The 18,449-nt window shown below is 45.5% G+C and overlaps 1 protein-coding gene across 1 annotated transcript in view; it reads right to left on the bottom strand.

Moving 5' to 3' along the window:
* LOC147659337 (NBAS subunit of NRZ tethering complex-like) overlaps positions 1-18,449 on the bottom strand; it is a 485,327-nt gene that overhangs the window by 137,970 nt on the left and 328,908 nt on the right. Inside the window, exon 11 of the mRNA XM_086951835.1 lies at positions 4,722-4,879. Coding sequence (XP_086807961.1) covers positions 4,722-4,879 — 158 coding nt within the window. The remainder of the gene's footprint in view (positions 1-4,721; positions 4,880-18,449) is intronic.

Consider the following 18,449-nt stretch of genomic DNA (forward strand, 5'->3'; position numbering starts at 1 on the left):
GCCTCTGCAGGACAGGGAAGATGGAAGGGGGCCTCGTTTTGTGAAGGGGGGCTAACACACTGGATCACACTGAGATTAACAGTATCAAACAGATAATGCCCCTTGTATAGGATGCACTTCACTGTAGGATGCCCTGAAAGGGATTTCTTCCCCTGGTCCCAAGAAGAGGATGTGGTAAGGTCATGGGCCAAGAGTGGTACTGCTTTTGAGGGTCTGGAACCCATTGATTTTCATTCTGACTGCAGATGACCCCTCACTGCAGCTGCCTTGCTCTGATATCAGGGCAGGCCGTCCAATGCACCATATTGTTGTATGAGGGTGCCTCCAAGCTTGTGACATGATATTGTCATGAGGCGGAAGACAGCTGGTGGGTCTTTCTGTGGGGGTCTACGGCAAATCAGGTTTCATTCCAACCTACATCCAACAGATGGCTGCTTTCTGTACTTCTGAGGTATTATGTAGGGGGAACCTCACGCTTATTTCCCACCTCAGGCTGTGGGCTGCTGCTAAATTATGTCAACAAACAATTAATTGGAGAATAGCACCGTTACACGAAGAAGGCTGCAAAGCTTTCTAATCTATAATCAATGAAAGATGTGCAGCGACACCACTGTTCATTTTATGATCTGAGCATCACACTTTCATTGCAAATTGTCAGCTCAGTATAAGTTTGGTGTCTTGTGAAGACCTTATGAAAGCCATAGTTGAGTGATCCTATATTATGTTTTTCTGACATATGATATTACATCAAACGCTTTAATATCCAAAAGCTGGATAGAATGGGTCAGAGAGGAGGGGGGCTGGCCATTGTATATCACAACACTCTTGAGGCAAGCTTAACCCCAATATTTCAGCTTGACTGTGAAGCACTTATGTTTGGGATCAATCTAAACAAATCCTCCACGTTTCACGGATTGCGAGTAAACCGACCCCCAAGCCCAGGTAGGAGTTTCACTGATAAAATCCAGTTGTTTATGCAATCCTGTGCAACTCATGCCAGCTTTACACTGTCCCTAAAGTAGCTGCCTTGAGTGGACTCATACCTCGCTTTAACAGACTTAAAGGAGCTGTTCATGCCAAGGGCCATGGCTCAGATTCAAAGTTTATCAAACCTTGGTTGTCTCCTGGAAACCAAAAAGCAAAGGAAAGCATCCATCTTTGTACATCACCATAAAGTGACCCCATAACAAAGGCCTTTTCGATGATGTGTTCTGTCTTTCTCATCAAATAGTGGGCAAAAAGCTATTCAAGACCTGTTGGGTGTATGAACCTCAATATCCCTTGCTATTTTGCCACAGAGGCACCCGAAGGACAAACAGACTCAAACCACATTGCTATGGAATATGGTACATGTTTTTTGGGGGTTATTAAAGGAGGATACAGGCAATTAGATAAACAGAACACAGGGACTTAGTCAAATGAATGAAACTAGTTTACTTCCCCCCACTCATAGGAGGAAATAATCAAAAAAATCCTTGACCAGACTCGGACTATAAACCAAGACAAGGGATCTTCCTGAGCTTATGGTCCCATTTCCCTCTTCTCCAGAAAAATAAAACCTATGATGTGTCTGGATCCTAAGGAATGACTAATGACTATAGTGTTACATCACACAAACAGCAGGTATAAGAGGAATATTTGCAGTTTGTCTAATGGCTGGCAATCACTCGGCATAGTATTCCAACCCATGGTTCTTTTGTCCACAATTCCACCTTATTTTGGACCCAGCCTTATTCAAATTAGTCTTGACCCTGCACTAAAAACAACAGTCCAGACTGAACGTCCAAGCCAGAACACATGCAACCAAGACCCATTTTGCCCTGATTAGTGCATGTCAGAGGGTTCAGCCTGACTCCAGTGACACAGGGAGTAAGGGAGGCACATCTGGGGATACAGTTGGCAACATAAAGCGTTTAATCAAAGAAACAAAAGGTGATGGGAGAAATGTGTTCAATTTGTCTAACCATTGTCAGTCACTCGGGGTAACATTCCAAAACATCATTCCTCTGGGCACCATGCCATCTCTGTTTAGCCTACACCATATGCAAATTAGTCTTAGTCCTGCTCCAATATGAACAGTCCAGCCCAAACGGCCAATCCAGATCTGAGTAGAAACACAAGCAATTCAAGACTGGTTTTGCCCTGATTGGGGTTCATCAGTCAGGTGCAGCTTGGTTCCAGTGGCACAACGAGTAAGGGGCCCATGCCTGGGCATACCCTTGGCCACTCAGAGTGATACATCAAACACACAAAAAGTGATGGGAGGAATACTTGCTTGCTAGGTCCGAACTGGGATGCCTCCGGATCGGCATTGGTGGGCATGGGAAAAAAGGAATGAATGTCAGCGAGCAAGGAGGACTTCATTCCGTCACGCCTGGGACAGTATAAGTCTCTGTGGAGCCGCACAGCATCACCTGCTGAGGCGTGGAAGACTGCTAGTGAAAGTCTCCAGATCCATTCTGGTAAATGGGGATATTCCAATTGTGAGGACTATGCTTTTAGATGTACTCATCAGCATAGGTGGAAAACCAACCAATAACCGCCCATAAAAGAACACTGCAACACCATTAAATAAGGTCCAATACCAAAGGACCAAGAGCAAGATCAAACTAGTACCCCAAGGCCCATGGAACGAAGAGACATTGAAAGGATGTAGAAACCCTGCCATAATTGGTGGGAGGTAACATGAATGAAGACACAACCAGATATCTTCCCAGAGTAGACATCCCCACTTGGAAGAGCAACAGGTGAGACTCACCAAATTATACACAAGTTCACATAGCCAATCCAAGAAGACCTTTCCTATCCAAAGGGACCCAACATCCTAGACCCCCGCCACACCTAACTGGTCACAGAAACAAGCAACAGAACTAGTGGAATGCAACCGGTCCTCCCACAAAGGGTACAAAGGGTAATCATAGATGGCTTATTAATCCCAACAGGTGGTAACAGAAACAACGCTACAGAATAATTTTTTGGACACCACAGTGCTGTACAACTGTCCAAGGTAGCACCTTCAGTTGAGGAATGAACAGGACTGAAACTGCGCAGATGGAAACCATGATGGTCCGAGCACAACTTCCGATATTAACAACCTTAGATTACCCGTTTAGCCACACATGAAAGAGAACACCAAGGAGGGAGAAAAGACTCAACCGAACTCCAACAGGCAGGTACTCCAGATGCCAACAAAATATAAGAATGTTACCAAAAATCCACATCTACAATAGGTCGGAAAAGATATCTATCAGTATAGGCAACACTGAATCTCATGAAACAGCTGGAGAAGCTATTATCTAACTGAAGACCTGACACACATCACTTCCAACGGTGGGAGATGACCCAGCACCACTACTCTGAAAACAAAATCGTCGATCATGAACAGAAGAATTCAGGACCGATGTCAAGATGAAGACAGGTCCTCCACATGTTCAATTCTGAACTTTGAGTGAAAAGAAATCTTCACGCTAGAGAGGGCACATCATTGGACCTATCCCGGAAGTGAGATCTGAAGTGTTGCAGCCGGTGACACTAATTGTACCTACAGCCTACAGTAGTCAAGAAGGGCCCACCGAAGCTTCTACAAGCACCGGTGGGAAGCAGGCATGGTTAGGGATGGGTCCTGAGGTGCATGCAGAGTCTAGACTAGCAGACAGATGTTGTGTGAGCCCATTATGGGAACTGGACCTCTTTCTTGGAGGCACTGTCCCTAAACACACAGCATTAGAAAAAGTTTGGATTGGAAAGCAACTCCAGATCAGCATCAAAGGGTGCAGAAAAAAACAGAACTGACATTATAGCTCCAGGAGGACACCATATACGGATCTGTGGCATCACATCTGGGGACTGACGCTTTGATGGGGCCATGGAAACAAATGCCAGCAAAACAGAGCAATTTTAGCTTTCATGATCAAGTGTGATGCCTGGAGGATATTCAAAGGTGACAACTTTGTAGGAAGATGGTTCTATCAGAAACAGACATTTCATCTCAAGAATTGCCTAACATGCAGTAATTAGTGCTATGAAGTGGCTTCTTGATACATCTAAGTGCTTATCAAAACAAATGCATAAAACATTTCATTTTCGTCCAAAAGAATATTCAAATTCACCCACATTTTCAAATGAAAAGTATCATGAGGCCAAGAAGGCCAAAGTGGGAGGTCGCTCTTTCCGGGTCCTGGCTGCTCAGAACTGGAATAAGCTCCCTCTAAAACTAAGGCTAGAAAGCTCAGAAGCTAAATTTAGAAAGTTGCTGAAAACTTATTTGTTCACTGCTTAGCACGATGTGGCCCTCTGGTGCGGGAATTGCCACCCCCCTCTCACTTAGCGCAGGGACACGCCGAGATGGCGTAACCATGCGCTTTATAAATTTCTTTATTATTATTATTATGAGAGGTGGAGAGAAGTAACTGCTTGTTATGACTTCGAAGAACTAGCACACTCAAGAAATGTGGACTACATCTGAACCCTCTTAATTACTCAGGAAGTTCCCGCTACTAAGAATGGCAGATACAGAGGAATTTCAAGGTGTTTTAAAAATATCTTCAGGACTAGAATAAAAAAATAGCTGGAAATGTTGTGTGTGAGCACTTAAAAGCAGATTATACAGCCAAGACTGTCCTCAAACATGTTCTCTTTGTGTTCTTTGAATGTATTTTTTAAAAATAAATTTAGGATTTCCCCACATGAACAGTCTGGGACTAAAACCTGCAATAACTCACCTGTGTCTGCAGAGAACTGCTTGCTGCCAACAAAGACTGAATGGCACCTGGAGGGCAGTGAGTGAGAGCAAAGGCCATAAGTTCCTGCCGGGTCCCCAGATCCTGGTATCCTTCCGACTGTCCTAGTTGGCTACAAACATCCCAGCTGTCACTATAACCTGGAGAGGGAGCAAGAATGAAAAAATAAAGAAGCTCTATGAAGATCTCTAAATCCCAAAGAAAAAAGCTATTCATAAAGAAAATTCTAAACAAACATATGATTAAAGATACTATTTTCTCTCTATAGGTAGTAATTAAAACAAAACAAAATTGGTTAAAATTGGTCTATCAATGAAATGCAACCTACTGGATTGAACACAGTCAGAATTTGATCAGCAGAACAGCAAGTAGTTGACAAATTAATCCCCAATCAAATACTCAGTACTGCCTTCACTGAAGAAGAAACCCGATTTTAGATTGTCGCACTTCAACTATAAAAGTGGTGCGATTTTAATTTGTACTAGTAGTCGTGGTAAATTTAAGACCTTAGCCTATTAAACAAGAACACACAATTCAGAAGAACTCATTTGATAAACGTTCGAAGTCTTTTATAGAAATTAAAATTGTTCACATACCACAAGTCGCATCCAAATATTGCATGGCATATACAATTCTTAATGCTTGCGTATGAGACTTTAATCCATATTTAAGAAACACCAGTTTAAAAAAATGACATTTCTGAGACACCAAATGGAAATAATCAAAACATATATGTAAACTTGTAAACTGCTCCCTCAAACCACAGCTTTGCATTCTAGAAAAAGGTTTGAACCTCTTGCATATAGCAGATGTAAGCCTATTCAGAATTTTCTTTATTCATATCGCGTTTTTCGGTTCGGTAAATATGTTAAAATAAGGATACACTGATAATTCCTGCCATGAGTCTTGCAAGCATTCCCTTGACCTCCTCAGAGCTAATCATGAACTCAGTTCTTCTCTAGATAAAACTAAAGGTGTTTCTATAGAAAATCATGGAAATTAAAATATCTAGCCATCACAAACAATTTGGCTTTCAACAACCTTGCCCACTTATATTCACTATTTAGTATTCATCTTTACAGTAGGTTAACACTTAACTGGAGGGCAGTTATCTCCTTATACCAAACTCATAAACAGAGTTTTCAGTCAATGACCTTCCAAGTTTCTCCCAGCGATCCTTTTTTCATGGATCCCCTTGAATTGTAGAAAGATCATCACTCAGGCACTAGTCTCCAGTAGGTTGGATTCCAGGAATGCGCTTTATGTGGGCATGCCAGACTACCTCTTCTCCAGACTGCAGGAGCTTCAGAATGTAGCTGCCAAGCTTGTTTGCAATAAACCAAGTATAGCTCGGCATCAGAATGCCTGAAGAAACTCCACTGGTTGCCTGTGCGCCAGACAGCTAAATTCAAAATCCTGTGCTGTGCACATAGAGCGCTACACCAACTTGGCCCTCAAATTTTGCAGGACAAAATTGGATTTTACATTCAACACGACAACTGAGGTCTTGCAATCTTGCTCTGGTCAAAACTAAACTTATCAAGAAAACCAGAGTACGAGATTGATCAGTCTCTCATCTGACGGCCGTTCACTGAAGCGAACTTCCCCTAGACCTTCGCCGCACGGACGTTTATATGGCATTCAGAAAGAAGCTGAAAACGACACTGTTCCCTAGGTTATAAACAACGATACTTGTAGCTTTGTACCTTTTCAACTGTCTGAATTTAGCAATTGGCATACCAAGGCAAATATCCTGGTCAACCAATCTATATTGCTTTAATTATTATTGCAGACATATCATCTGGACCCGCAGCTCTCAACAGATGAAGAGATTTTTTTTCAAGAGAATTTACAGTCAGACAGTTGGCATAGTATTCTTTCAAACAGCCTACCCAGATTTCTTCAAGAATAATACACATGGATATATTTATATCTGTCTGTGCCAGAACTATACTGAACTAATCTCCAAAATGTTGTCATGTCCTTTGAGAGAATTACCATTATCGTTTGTTCACTTCGTAATTGGCGCTATAGTATTTTATTATTTCATCTTTATCATGGACTAGTATTCCTCTTTTTTTATCTTACAAAATTTCTTGTACAACCTCTCATCCCTATTAAAAAAATCTGCTTCAATTTCCTCATTTTTTATTTTTAAATCTTGGCACTTAGCATCAAAACATATGGTATTATTTTTTTCACTTGCCTCGATCCAGTCTTCAAATTTTGGATCTTTTTATTCAGAAGAACTTTCAGACAATAGACCACCTTCTTTGATATAAAAAAGGAAAATGTTTGAAGTCTATCAGGCACCTTTTATTGCCCAGTATATAAGTGTGAAGTCAAAAGTTAAGTCCCACAGTGATGGAGCACGGGTCAGATCCAGAGACCAGGTTTGTCCTGGTAGAAAGTTTACCCTTGACTTCAAAACATTTATGGAGAAAAAGTGTCTGTCGGCAGGCAAGCTGCAAGCTGAATACAAAGCGGGGCTCAACAACAGCAGGTTACTGAATAGCGGCATCCTGGTGCAGTCGTTAGCAAAGGCGGCAAAGTTCAGTGACCAGGAATCAAGGCCTCAATATTGATCGAATGCTGCTTGGAGTCAACCCCAATAAAGCCCTCTACATTCGGATTTAGACATTTTTTAGAAGTTGTTTCTTTTTCAATTTTGCGAACCAGCAAGTTGAGTCCTCCCACCAACTTGAGGTCGATGGCTGTGGGTTCTAACTGGTCTCCATCGCTTCTAAAGATAACAAGTTTCTAAGACCCACTTCTTGCATTTTGGAGACAAAAAAACGACACTCTAACACCAGCCAAGGGTCAGGACCTTAGAGACAACACTTGGGGGTTAGGACTCACTCAAGCAGAGGCCAACAACAGGCTCCAGGGCAGGTTCACTTGGGACTGGTCTGCTGGGTAGTTGCAGGGAAAGAGGCCTCTGGTGGCTTATTCTTTCACTGTAGTTGAGAGAACAGGTCAGCCAGCTGGCCCTTGGAGTGCCGGACAGCCCATCTTCAATTCTTCACATGTCTCGTAGTGTTGTGAGGAGAGGTCTGTGTGGTCCACTAGCAAGCCCATTGGCAGTGGTGGAGGTGGAGGGCAAGCTGAGCCTTTGTTTACCACCTAAACCAATTCTGGTCGGTTCCTCCCCTCCCACTGGGTTTGGAGCAAGCCTGGCTAGAGAGACAAAAGGGTTCAAGCCTAAGGTGTGAGCTTCATCTGTCAGCGAGAAGGAAGGCATCCTTAGAAGATCAGATATGGGCTGGGCACAGCCCCCAGGCTCATCCTGTCAAGGGTAGCTCCCCCCCTCCGACACCGAGAACCTTTGTCCACTGTCTGGGAGCAACAAACATCTTACCACAGGGAAGTCATCAGGGGTCAGGTGACAGCTGGTCATTGGCTGAAAGCTTTCAGGTTTTAGGCAGGGAAAACGCCAACTTTCTAAAAGTATAATTTCTAAAATAGGAATATAAAAATATCAAGGAAAAATAGGAATATGAATATAGTGTGATTAAAATATTGTGAAGGTAGGTTTCTATTGGAAAACAAAATGTTACCGTACTTTATTCTACATATATATACCTTGGCATTCTATACATCTTCAAGGTACGTAGATATGTATTTTAATCCTCAATATTTTGGTCCTTGATGTTCTGTTCACACAATACTTTTGTCATACTTTTGTCATCGATATTCTATCAGGTATCTGCTTTTAAATTACTATTAAAGTAAGGTTATGAACCAAACTGAATGTCGCAATTACTAAATGTAATACTATAAAAGCTGTGGGAGAGCCAGCCTCGCCACACTGAAAATTGATTTTGGAGGGTTTTCACTGCCAGGGAATGTAAAACATTACATATACATGTCCCACTTTTTAAATACCATGGACTCTGCTCTATGGGCTTTTAAGGCCTACCTTAGGGGTCACGTATAAGAATTGTAAAGGAAGGTTTAGACATAGAAGAAGGTTTTTTTTTGCCAGGTTGAAATAGCAGTCTAAAACAGCACACCCAGGCTGCAGTTGCAGGGCTGGAGACATGTTTTACAGTGCTAATGTAGTGGTGGCAAAATGAGGGCTGCATCCACTACAAGTCTTTAATTTAGCAGCCCATGTACTAGTGGTAACATATACTAGCTAAACCAAATTTAATTATATATCTGGTGTAAACCAATTTTAACAGATTAATAAGGGAGGTCATAAGCACTTTACCTCTGGTTAGCAGGGATATTGTGCACACAGTCCTATGGCCAACAAAAATGGGTTCAGCAACAGAATGCACATGCTCTGGGGAAAACCAAGCAGAAGATCGTAGTTTCCAACAGTGTACAATGCAAAGGGGATGGGTGGGGGTAAAGAGGGACACGATCCCTGCACATTCCGTGGGTAAAGAGGAGTACAATGGAGAACTCTGATGATAAAATTGCTTCTGCCGCATGAGCTAGGTCTGTGTATGGCACATTTGTTACACATGATCACTTTACATGTGGCCACATGGATGTGCCCAAGCCGGGGGGTTTACGGAATGCCGTCCCTTTTTGTCATTATGTGGTTTGTCTTCATTCTCGATCTCTCGTCAGAAGGAAAATGGTATTTCGCCCCATAGCCTGGCAATTGAAATTTCCCTGTGTAACACCAGGCTCTGGATGTCTACAAATCTTGCAACTGATATGCACCACTGTTTTGAAGGGGGGTGCCCACACTGGCTTCCCGGTGCACGGCTATGGCCCACTAGGCAATCACCAATAACAGATCCGTACATTTTGTCTTGGCCTCTTTGGGGCAGAGGGCCAGGTCTAATAAAAGATCTCAACTGTCTAGTAATGGCTTCTCCCTGTCATACTATTAATGTGTGCTACCACTCCATGCCAAAATGTATGTATTTTGGGGCAGTCCCATATTATATGTAGGAATCCAACCCGGTAGGCCTGGCATGAGGGCAGGTCGGCTACCCATCAGAATACACTTTACTGATGGTGTAAAAGGTCATGTAGGCCCTTGTGCAACTAGTTTGTTTTTTTAAAACATATTTTTATTGGTATTTATAATACAAATTACAATGACGTAAAGACCGGTCACAATAAATACATCACTAGGAGGAACATGTCATGTCTGTGAGGTCGACAGTAGTACAAGCAGGGTTCAAATGTGCATAACCATTGGAAGTATTTCCCCATGGGGGACAAAGACAAGAAAGAACAGCAAAGTGATCCCACTGCAGAAGTGAGACAGAACAGTGCGGTCTAACACAAAGGCAATACTCAAAACTTGTCTGTCCACCCTACTCCCCTCCATGTCCCAACCAGAACATGACCAAGACCTCTAAATATGCAATGCCTCAATGATTGTAACTGTCTATACCAAGTCTTAGTTTTATTCATAATAGTACGTGACAGTAAGATAAAGGTAAATCATGGAAGCCAACGTATGAAAACTAGAAAAGAAAACAAGCAAACCGTCTCAGGGATCGCTCAAGTTAGCTAATTCAGAAAAGATAAAGCACCAGAAAGGGAGAGGTCCGATAGCCAAACTGTGGTCAATGGGCGGGGAACATTAGGTAGGAATACAGGGAAAGGCAGGAAGGGCCACAGGGGCGCAAGCCCTGCATAACACCCACCCCAAACATTTTTAACATCACCACCGAAGGGCACAGCAGTCCACCTCTCCTAGTGAATACTCCCCCCTCGCAGAATGGGGAGGATGGGTGGGGCGGTAAGGAATCTAATACGAACTACTGTTTCTTACAGATATATCGTTACCAAAGGTAAGTAACTTGTGCATCTGAAAGAAACAGCTTAGTATTAGATTCCTTATCTTAGAATAGATACCCCAGCAATACCAACCCCGGTGGTGGGTCTGCGTACCAATGATCACACCAGAATGTCCTGGAGAACAGAACGGCCAAAGAAGGCATCTCTCCGGACTTGGCTGTCCAGGCAGTAGTGTCTTGCGAACGTGTGCAGCGAGGCCCACGTAGCTGCCTGACAGATGTCCTGCAAGGGGACTCCCCGACCCAGGGCAGTAGTAGCTGCCGTGGCCTGAGTGGAATGGGCCCTCAGTCCAACAGGAGGCTCCTTTCTAGCCAAAGAGTAGCATACCTTGATGCACACGACGACCCACCGAGAGATGGTCCGCTTGTGATGGTCCACGCCACCCAGGTACTCAGCACCTTTATTGAGGACAGCAACTACCTCGCACCCTGCCAGGCGGGCTTTCGCCCCCGCCATTCCACCGAGAAGGTGGTTATTTCGGTCATGGACCAACTAAGGGAGGGGCTCGACACTAATATTCCCCAGGCTCTTGTTCTCCTAGATCTGTCTGCCGCTTTTGACACGGTGGACCATTCCATTCTTTTGTCCCGTGTCAAGGCGGCGGGCATAGGAGGGCAAGCATTGACCTGGATTGGCTCCTTCCTTGCTGACCGCACACAGGCCGTCCACCTGGTCGAATTCTCCGCCCCACCCCGCAAGGTGCAATGTGGTGTCCCCCAGGGTTCTTCTCTATCCCCCCTCTTATTCAATCTTTACATTTTCCCCCTCATTTTCGCACTTCAGCAGATGGAGGTCACAGTCTATAACTACGCTGATAACCTCCAACTCATTTTTAATTTTGCCTCTCCCTCCTCTGGTGTCACTGCCTTCCAGTCGGTTATGCTATTTATCCGGGATTGGATGAATGCCAACCATCTTAAACTCAACCCGGATAAAACTGAGCTGATCCTGACTGGAGGCAGTGCCAATTCATGGTCCCCCTCCTTCTGGCCCCCCTCCCTCGGCCCCTCCCCACCCCCTCTCTTTCTGTTAAGACTCTCGGCATCACTCTTAATCACCAATTGACCTTGCACTCCCATATTAGTTCGGTAGTATCTTCCTGTTTTTTTACCCTTCGCACCATCAGGAAAGTCTCATGGGTTTTTTTCCTTTTCTGCACTCAAATTAATAGTAATGGCCATGGTCCTATCCAAAATAGATTATGGGAACATCATCTACAATGGTGCCCCCGCTTACGCACTCCAACGCCTTCAGCTAGTGCAGAACCAGGCAGCCCGCCTGGTACATGGCCTGTCCAAATTTCAACACTCCTCTCCCCTCCTCATCTCCCTCCATTGGCTCCCCGTCAAACATAGGGCCCTATTCAAACTCGGCTGTCTCACCTTCCAAGCTCGAATGGGCACCGCCCTGCCTTCATCAATTCCGCCATTACTAACTACTGTCCCTCCCGTGACCTTCGTTCCTCTACCAAATCTTTATTAGTAATCCCCCGCTTCAAGAAATCTAGATCCGGAGGCCAGAAATTCTCGGTCCTTGCACCCACTTTTTGGAACTCCCTCCCGCCCCATATCAGAACCTCGTCCTCCTATATGGAGTTTCGTAGCGCCCTTAAAACCCTCCTGTTCCAACAAGCGTTCGGCCTATAACCCTCCCCATCTCTTCTTGCTCATGTAACTCCTCTAGCGCCATGAAACTGCACTGTGTACGAGCGTTTTATAAATTCTTAAAAATTCAAATTCAAATTGTGCACCGCCCGACCTTTCTTAGCCCCCACGTAACTAGCAAAGAGTTGGTCATCCACCCGGAACTGGCGTGTGCGATCAAGATAGAATGAGAGCGCACGTTATGGGTCCAGACGGTGGAGCCTCTCTTCCTCTTTCGAGGGATGTGGAGGCGGAAAGTAGGTGGGCAAGGTGATGGACTGCTCGATGTGGAAGGCTGTGACTACCTTGGGCAGGAAAGAGGGTCGCGTCCGCAACACAACTTTGTCCGGATGGACAGAAAGGTAAGGAGGTTTAGAGGAAAGAGCCTGGAGCTCACTTACCCTCCTGGCAGAGGTGATGGCAACCAGGAATGCAGTCTTGAGAGTAAGGAGACGAAGAGGACAGTTATGAAGTGGCTCGAAAGGAGCGCACATCAGATAGGTCAGAACAAGGTTCAAGTCCCACTGAGGCATCACGAAAGGAACAGGAGGAAACATATGAGTGATGCCCTTCAAAAACCGATTTACAACTGGGGACTTGAACAAAGAGGGCTGATCAGGGAGCCTTAAGAAGGCGGAAATGGCAGAGAGGTAGCCCTTTAGAGTGCCCAGAGCAGAGCCCTGCTGGGCAAGAGACAGAATAAAGAAGCGAACCTCAGAAAGAGGGGCAGATAGTGGATCCACAGCCTTTGCTGTGCACCATGCCACAAATTTGTTCCACCTGCAGGCGTATACCGATTTTGTGGCGGGACGCCTGGCTGCCAGAATCACATCACAGACTTCAGCAGGCAAGTCAAATGGCCTCAACTGTCACTGCTCAATCTCTACGCATGTAAGTGGAGACTGGACAGGTTCGGGTGGAGGACCGTCCCCTGCTGCTGCGACAGAAGGTCCTCCTGAAGAGGCAGACGAATCGGGGAATTGACAGACATGCTGAGTAGCTCAGGATACCAGTATCTTCGTGCCCAGTCCAGAGCCACAAGGAGGACTTGCGCCCGGTCGCGTCAGATCTTCTACAGCACTCTGGGCAGAAGTGGTATAGGCGGAAAGGCGTACAACAGACCGCAACTCCACTCGCGACGAAAAGCGTCTCCAAGCGAGTGCCGCCTTGGAAATTCCAAGGTGCAGAACTGATGACATTGCGCGTTCTCTTCTGTGGCGAATAGATCCAACTAAGGCTCTCCCCACTGCTGAAAGAGGCCTTGCGCCACGTTCAAGTTCAGACGCCATTCGTGATCCATCATGCACCGACGGCTGAGTCTGTCCGCCCTGGAGTTGAGGGAACCTGCCAGGTGTTGGAACCACCAGGGTCACGCCCTGATATTCCAGCCACTGCCAGAGGTGCAGAGCCTCCTGGCATAGGGCCACGACCACACCCCGCCCTGTTTGTTGCAGTACCACATGGCGGTGGTGTTGTCCATGAACACCTGCACTACACTCCCCCGGACAGAGGGGAGGAATGTCTTCAGTGCAAGCTGGATCGGCAGCTCAAGAAGGTTGATGTGAAGCCAGGACTCCGCCGGAGACCAGAGGCCTCTGATCTCCGCCTCTCCCATGTGGCCCCCCCAGCCCTGGAGGGACGCGTCCATCACAACTACATGCTCCGGTTGGGGTAGGGAGAGGGATCTGCTGCTGACCCTATCGCGGTCCGTGAGCCACCACTGCAACTGTCTTGCAGTGCCCTCCAAGATCAAGACATGGTCGGACAAATTGCCCTGATGCTGGGCCCACTGAAACTTCAGGTCCCACTGCAGCCTTCGACGTCAAGGCCTGGCATTTAGGGCACGACTTGTCATCATGGTCGGGCCCCAGGTAATGCAGACACCAGCGATGGGGGTTGGTAACCTACATCAGTTGGTTGCCGTCGACGCAGGGTTTGAACTCGGGCATCCCTACCGGCACCGTCTGAGTCGTTCAACTTGAAAAACAGATCAAAAAGATCCAAAAAGTTTAGTCAAAAATTGACTAAAAGGTACCACTTTATCCGGACCTGCGCTTGCTGGCGCAGAAAAAAGAAGAACTGACGTCAGCGCGCGAGGGCGTCGTCTAAGTACTCCGACGACGTCATCCCGCCGACAACGGATGCGGAACCGCAGACGACGCCTACCGACGTGCAGGGGTACTGCTACGCAACATTTTCTGGATCCAGTCTGACGCCTGGGGATATTCTAAGGTAAGGAATCTATCACTAACGTGTCTCTTTCAGATATGTCTCAAATTCTCACAGAATGCGCATTGCGACTGCAGCACCTACAAGGCCATCGTCTGGGTAAAGCAGAAGGTTATCTGCATAAAGGGAAATTATATGTTTTCGGCCCTCCAGCAACACGTCAATGCCCACCAGAGTTCCGCCAGTGGCTCAATGGCCAAGGCAAATAGTGGGGTAAGGGGCATCCTTTCCTGGTGGCTCAATATACATTTTATTGCAGAGAAATGGTAGTGCCTGTTCTTTCCCATGTAGTAGGAGTAGAGTGAAGCTGTTAACCCAATTAATCCAATGCTCTCCCAGTCCCATCCGCTGCATGACTGTAATCAAAAAGTCTCACCATACTGAATAGAAGGCCATTTCTAGGTCCACCGACATGAGCCTAGCCCTTGGCTGAGACCGCACAGCTGGATGATAAAGGATACAGTACACTTGAAGATTAATGAAGGTACTTCCGGCTGGAATAAAACAGTTCTGGTCGCTATGTACCCGTGTGAGCATATGGGAAGTAGTCGGAAGGCCAGGACCTTGCTAAGAATTTTGAGCATGGATAAGGGACAGAACACAGAGGTCTGGACTCCCTGAGCTTTGGTCTTGGGAAGCAGAATACCACCACATCCCTGGTGGACTGAGGTAGCAACCCCAGCTTCAGAGACCCCAGTCATTTCCTTGATAGTGAACCGGATCTACTGGGTCGTCACCGGAGGTATTAATGGCCAAAAGGAATAAAGGGACATGCCATCTTCTGCTAAGATTTGCAGAATTCAGGTTTAATAAGCCAGCCAAAGAGCCAGCCTGGCCGTCCTTCTTCAGTGTGTGCTCAAGCAATTTAGGTTTTATAATCGTGACAGCTCAGGCGTTTCAAAATAATATTATATTGTTCCCTAACCTCCTGAAGTCTAGATCACGCAGCCTCATCTGTACCCAGAGTATTGTCTAACTCATGCAACCTGCCATTTAGAGACCAGAGCTCCCCTTACAGCTCCCTTCGAACTCCAAACAAGTGACCTCGACAATAACCACGAACCACCACCTTAAACATCTCCCATTCGACCAGGCCAGAGACTGCAGAACCCTGACCCAGTAACAGCCTCACCAAGAAACCGTCGGAAACCAGCATTCTCCTGGGACATTGGGTTAAGTCGTCACGTAGCGATTCCCAGGCGCTCTTCATCCAGATGAAAGTTGAACAGCAACGTGCTGTAGTCCGGAAGGGTACTCCCCAGATACTCGGCATGAGTCACATACTGGCTAAGTCTGTGTGAGCAAACAAACTAGGATCATAAATATTCTCTAAGGTGATATGTCTCCCCAACAATGTAACCATGAGCAGGACATAATGAACCTGTTTGTAAATGGTCACTGGACAAGTTCGAAGGGTGCCCCTGCCATGATCCAAATGAGCGTCCCTCTGGCCTAGGCAGAATAGGGGATAGCATACAACTGGCCCGCTACCGGTGCCGCAAGCGGTCAACCTCCCCCCGACAAGATAAGTCTCCTTCAGCATAGCCACCTGTACCCCCCGCCTCTGCAAATTCATATGAATTTTAGGACATTTAGAAGCTGAACCCATCCCCCGGAAATTCCATGAAAGGAAAGTTAATGCATGACACAGTCTGGCGTTAAACAGTATGTATTCCACTCAGGCACCCCCTTGTTACCAGACTTTGCACAAAAGCATGTAGTGCAACCCCCTGAGACAATTGTAAACCTCCCGCCCTCAGAGCAGCCCAGCAACAGCCAGCCAACCGAACCTGAAAAGTGAAAACATTGCCTATAGATCACCGACACCAGGTTCCTTGCAAGAGCTTATCCGGGAGTGGTGGGCTAAGGTGTGTAGGCCAAGTCAGTTCCGTGCCGGCCCAGTTCTCATGTACTGTCTAGGGTCATGACTCAGCCTTCAGAGTACCCATGGGCTGGGGCATCAGAATAAACAAGTACTCAGAAAGGTAGGTGCCCCCAAACCAAAGCAAATCCCCCACCCCCAGCACAGGGATGCCATCCCCTAACCACAACCTACAGCATATTATAGTTCCAGTGACACCTCTCATCAGATCAGTTTGTCCACTGACTGTGGGGTCAGGGTGGGCAGGCCAGCCCCATACACAAGAGAAGCCTCTGATTCCGAGACCACAAACCTATGCTCTGAAGAGGTATCAGACTTCGCTGTCAGCACTATCTCCGCCATATCTTGGAGTGCTGTCGCCCACTCCTGTTCAGTCTGCAAAGGGGGTGGTTTCTTCAGAGACCTGCCACGCGAGGCAGCATGAGCACTTCCTGGGCCTTCGTATAGGAGCTCCTGTCTTGGGCAGGACCTTGGGGAGCGTCGACCCAGCTCTATATGCCTCCAACCAGTCCCAAGCTGCACCTGGATTATCATAGAAATGTGTATTAACATACACGGGGGACATCAGAGAACATTCCTATCCCTCATCACAAAGGGCCCTCTTGACTTCCAAGAAGGAAGCCCGCTGGGTTTGGACAGCAGCTATAAAGTCTAGGAACAACAACACTTTACTATTGCCCACTGTGAACGGCCCCCCACACCTGCCTTCTGAAGTATGATATCCCTTTCCTTATAGTTAGGCATTCCGGTTTTAGGTTTAAACCAATAATAACCGAGAAAACCCCACTGCAAGGGAAATAGCTCTCACCAGTGTAAACATATAAGCACTGAAAAAACACCTGCACAACCACAAACGAAATGCCATTCAAAGAAAGGAAAAGGAGAATAAAAAGAGTCATTTCTTTTCTCCCTGAAGCGGCCAATACAATGTAATTTTGTTTAACAAACTAGCACCAAGAAAGACTGGGCTAACATTATTCTGCTTGAGTTTTGTTGTTTAGAGATGTCATTAAAATAATGTTTTGCCTTCCTTTTGCTTTTTTCAGTTTTGTGGTCTTTGGTTTAACGATACAGTGTCTAGAAGCATCTTTTAGGTCTTGTTTAATTATTTTAGAAACTGTAGACAATCAGGAAATATCAAAATCATATTTGATATTTTGGCTGCGTTTGATTCTTTCACTGATAGGTAAAATGGCTGGTTTCAGAAGAATCTTTCTCGGTAAAATGGCTGGTTTCAGAAGTATCTTTCTCGATATGTGCCATCACATTTACCTTCAAAGAATGGGTAAACACCCTTGATACATCAGCCCCCAGTTTCTAGTCAGTTAGTATTGATAGTAGGTTTTAAAAATTCAATGCAAGGTATAGTGACAACTATATGTGAAAAGAGTGCTATCACCAAGCATCAAGGATAGTGGTGAAAACATGACACCAGACTTGGAAAACATGTAACACAGTGTCACTTGGAATATTTCTGGAAAAAAGGTTATTTCCAAGTTCAACAAAGACTGGAGTGATATTGTTTGCATTTGTAGTGATTCAGCTACGTATATGAAAAGGTTGTGTGATGACCTCTCAAAGTTGATACCTGAGCTGAAGCGCTTCCTTGTAAGAGATCCCTGCCACCGGTTAGATGGTATGCTGAAAGCATCTTTACAATCTTCAGAGATAATGAAGAATGCTATTGACTTTTTAGTCCATTCTGGTGCACAGTTTTGTTATGCACAGGAACTAAAGTGCAACTATTTCTCATTTTGTGCTTTGTGTGGCATCAAAGAAAATTCATCCCAAAAGCGTCACTTAGCTGTTGGTTCTCAGTCCAAGGGGCTGTGAATGCTATATTATCCATGTGGCAACCGTTTACAGATTTTTTACTGGGTGATGATGTCAAAGGCAATAAATGTGAGGATCTTTGGTCGCATATTGATAGTGATGTGAAAAAAAGTACTCTGTACTGCATTCTTAGATTTTTAAAGGAAAACATAACTGCTGTAGTGGACAAATAAAAAAACTAGAGTCTGTAAACACCCTTGTCTGCCAAGTGTTCAGCATATTTGGTGTAGATGAGAAGGAGCTGGGTGACACCTTTAGTGACTTTGGCACTGCAACATGTTCTGTGTTAGAGTGCTTGTCACTTGGTAAGCAAATCAATGTTGAAGAGCAATTCAGGAACTTTTATTCTAC

The sequence above is a fragment of the Lissotriton vulgaris genome, unplaced genomic scaffold (assembly GCF_964263255.1).
Source record: "Lissotriton vulgaris unplaced genomic scaffold, aLisVul1.2 SCAFFOLD_1875, whole genome shotgun sequence".
Lineage (NCBI taxonomy): Eukaryota > Metazoa > Chordata > Amphibia > Caudata > Salamandridae > Lissotriton > Lissotriton vulgaris.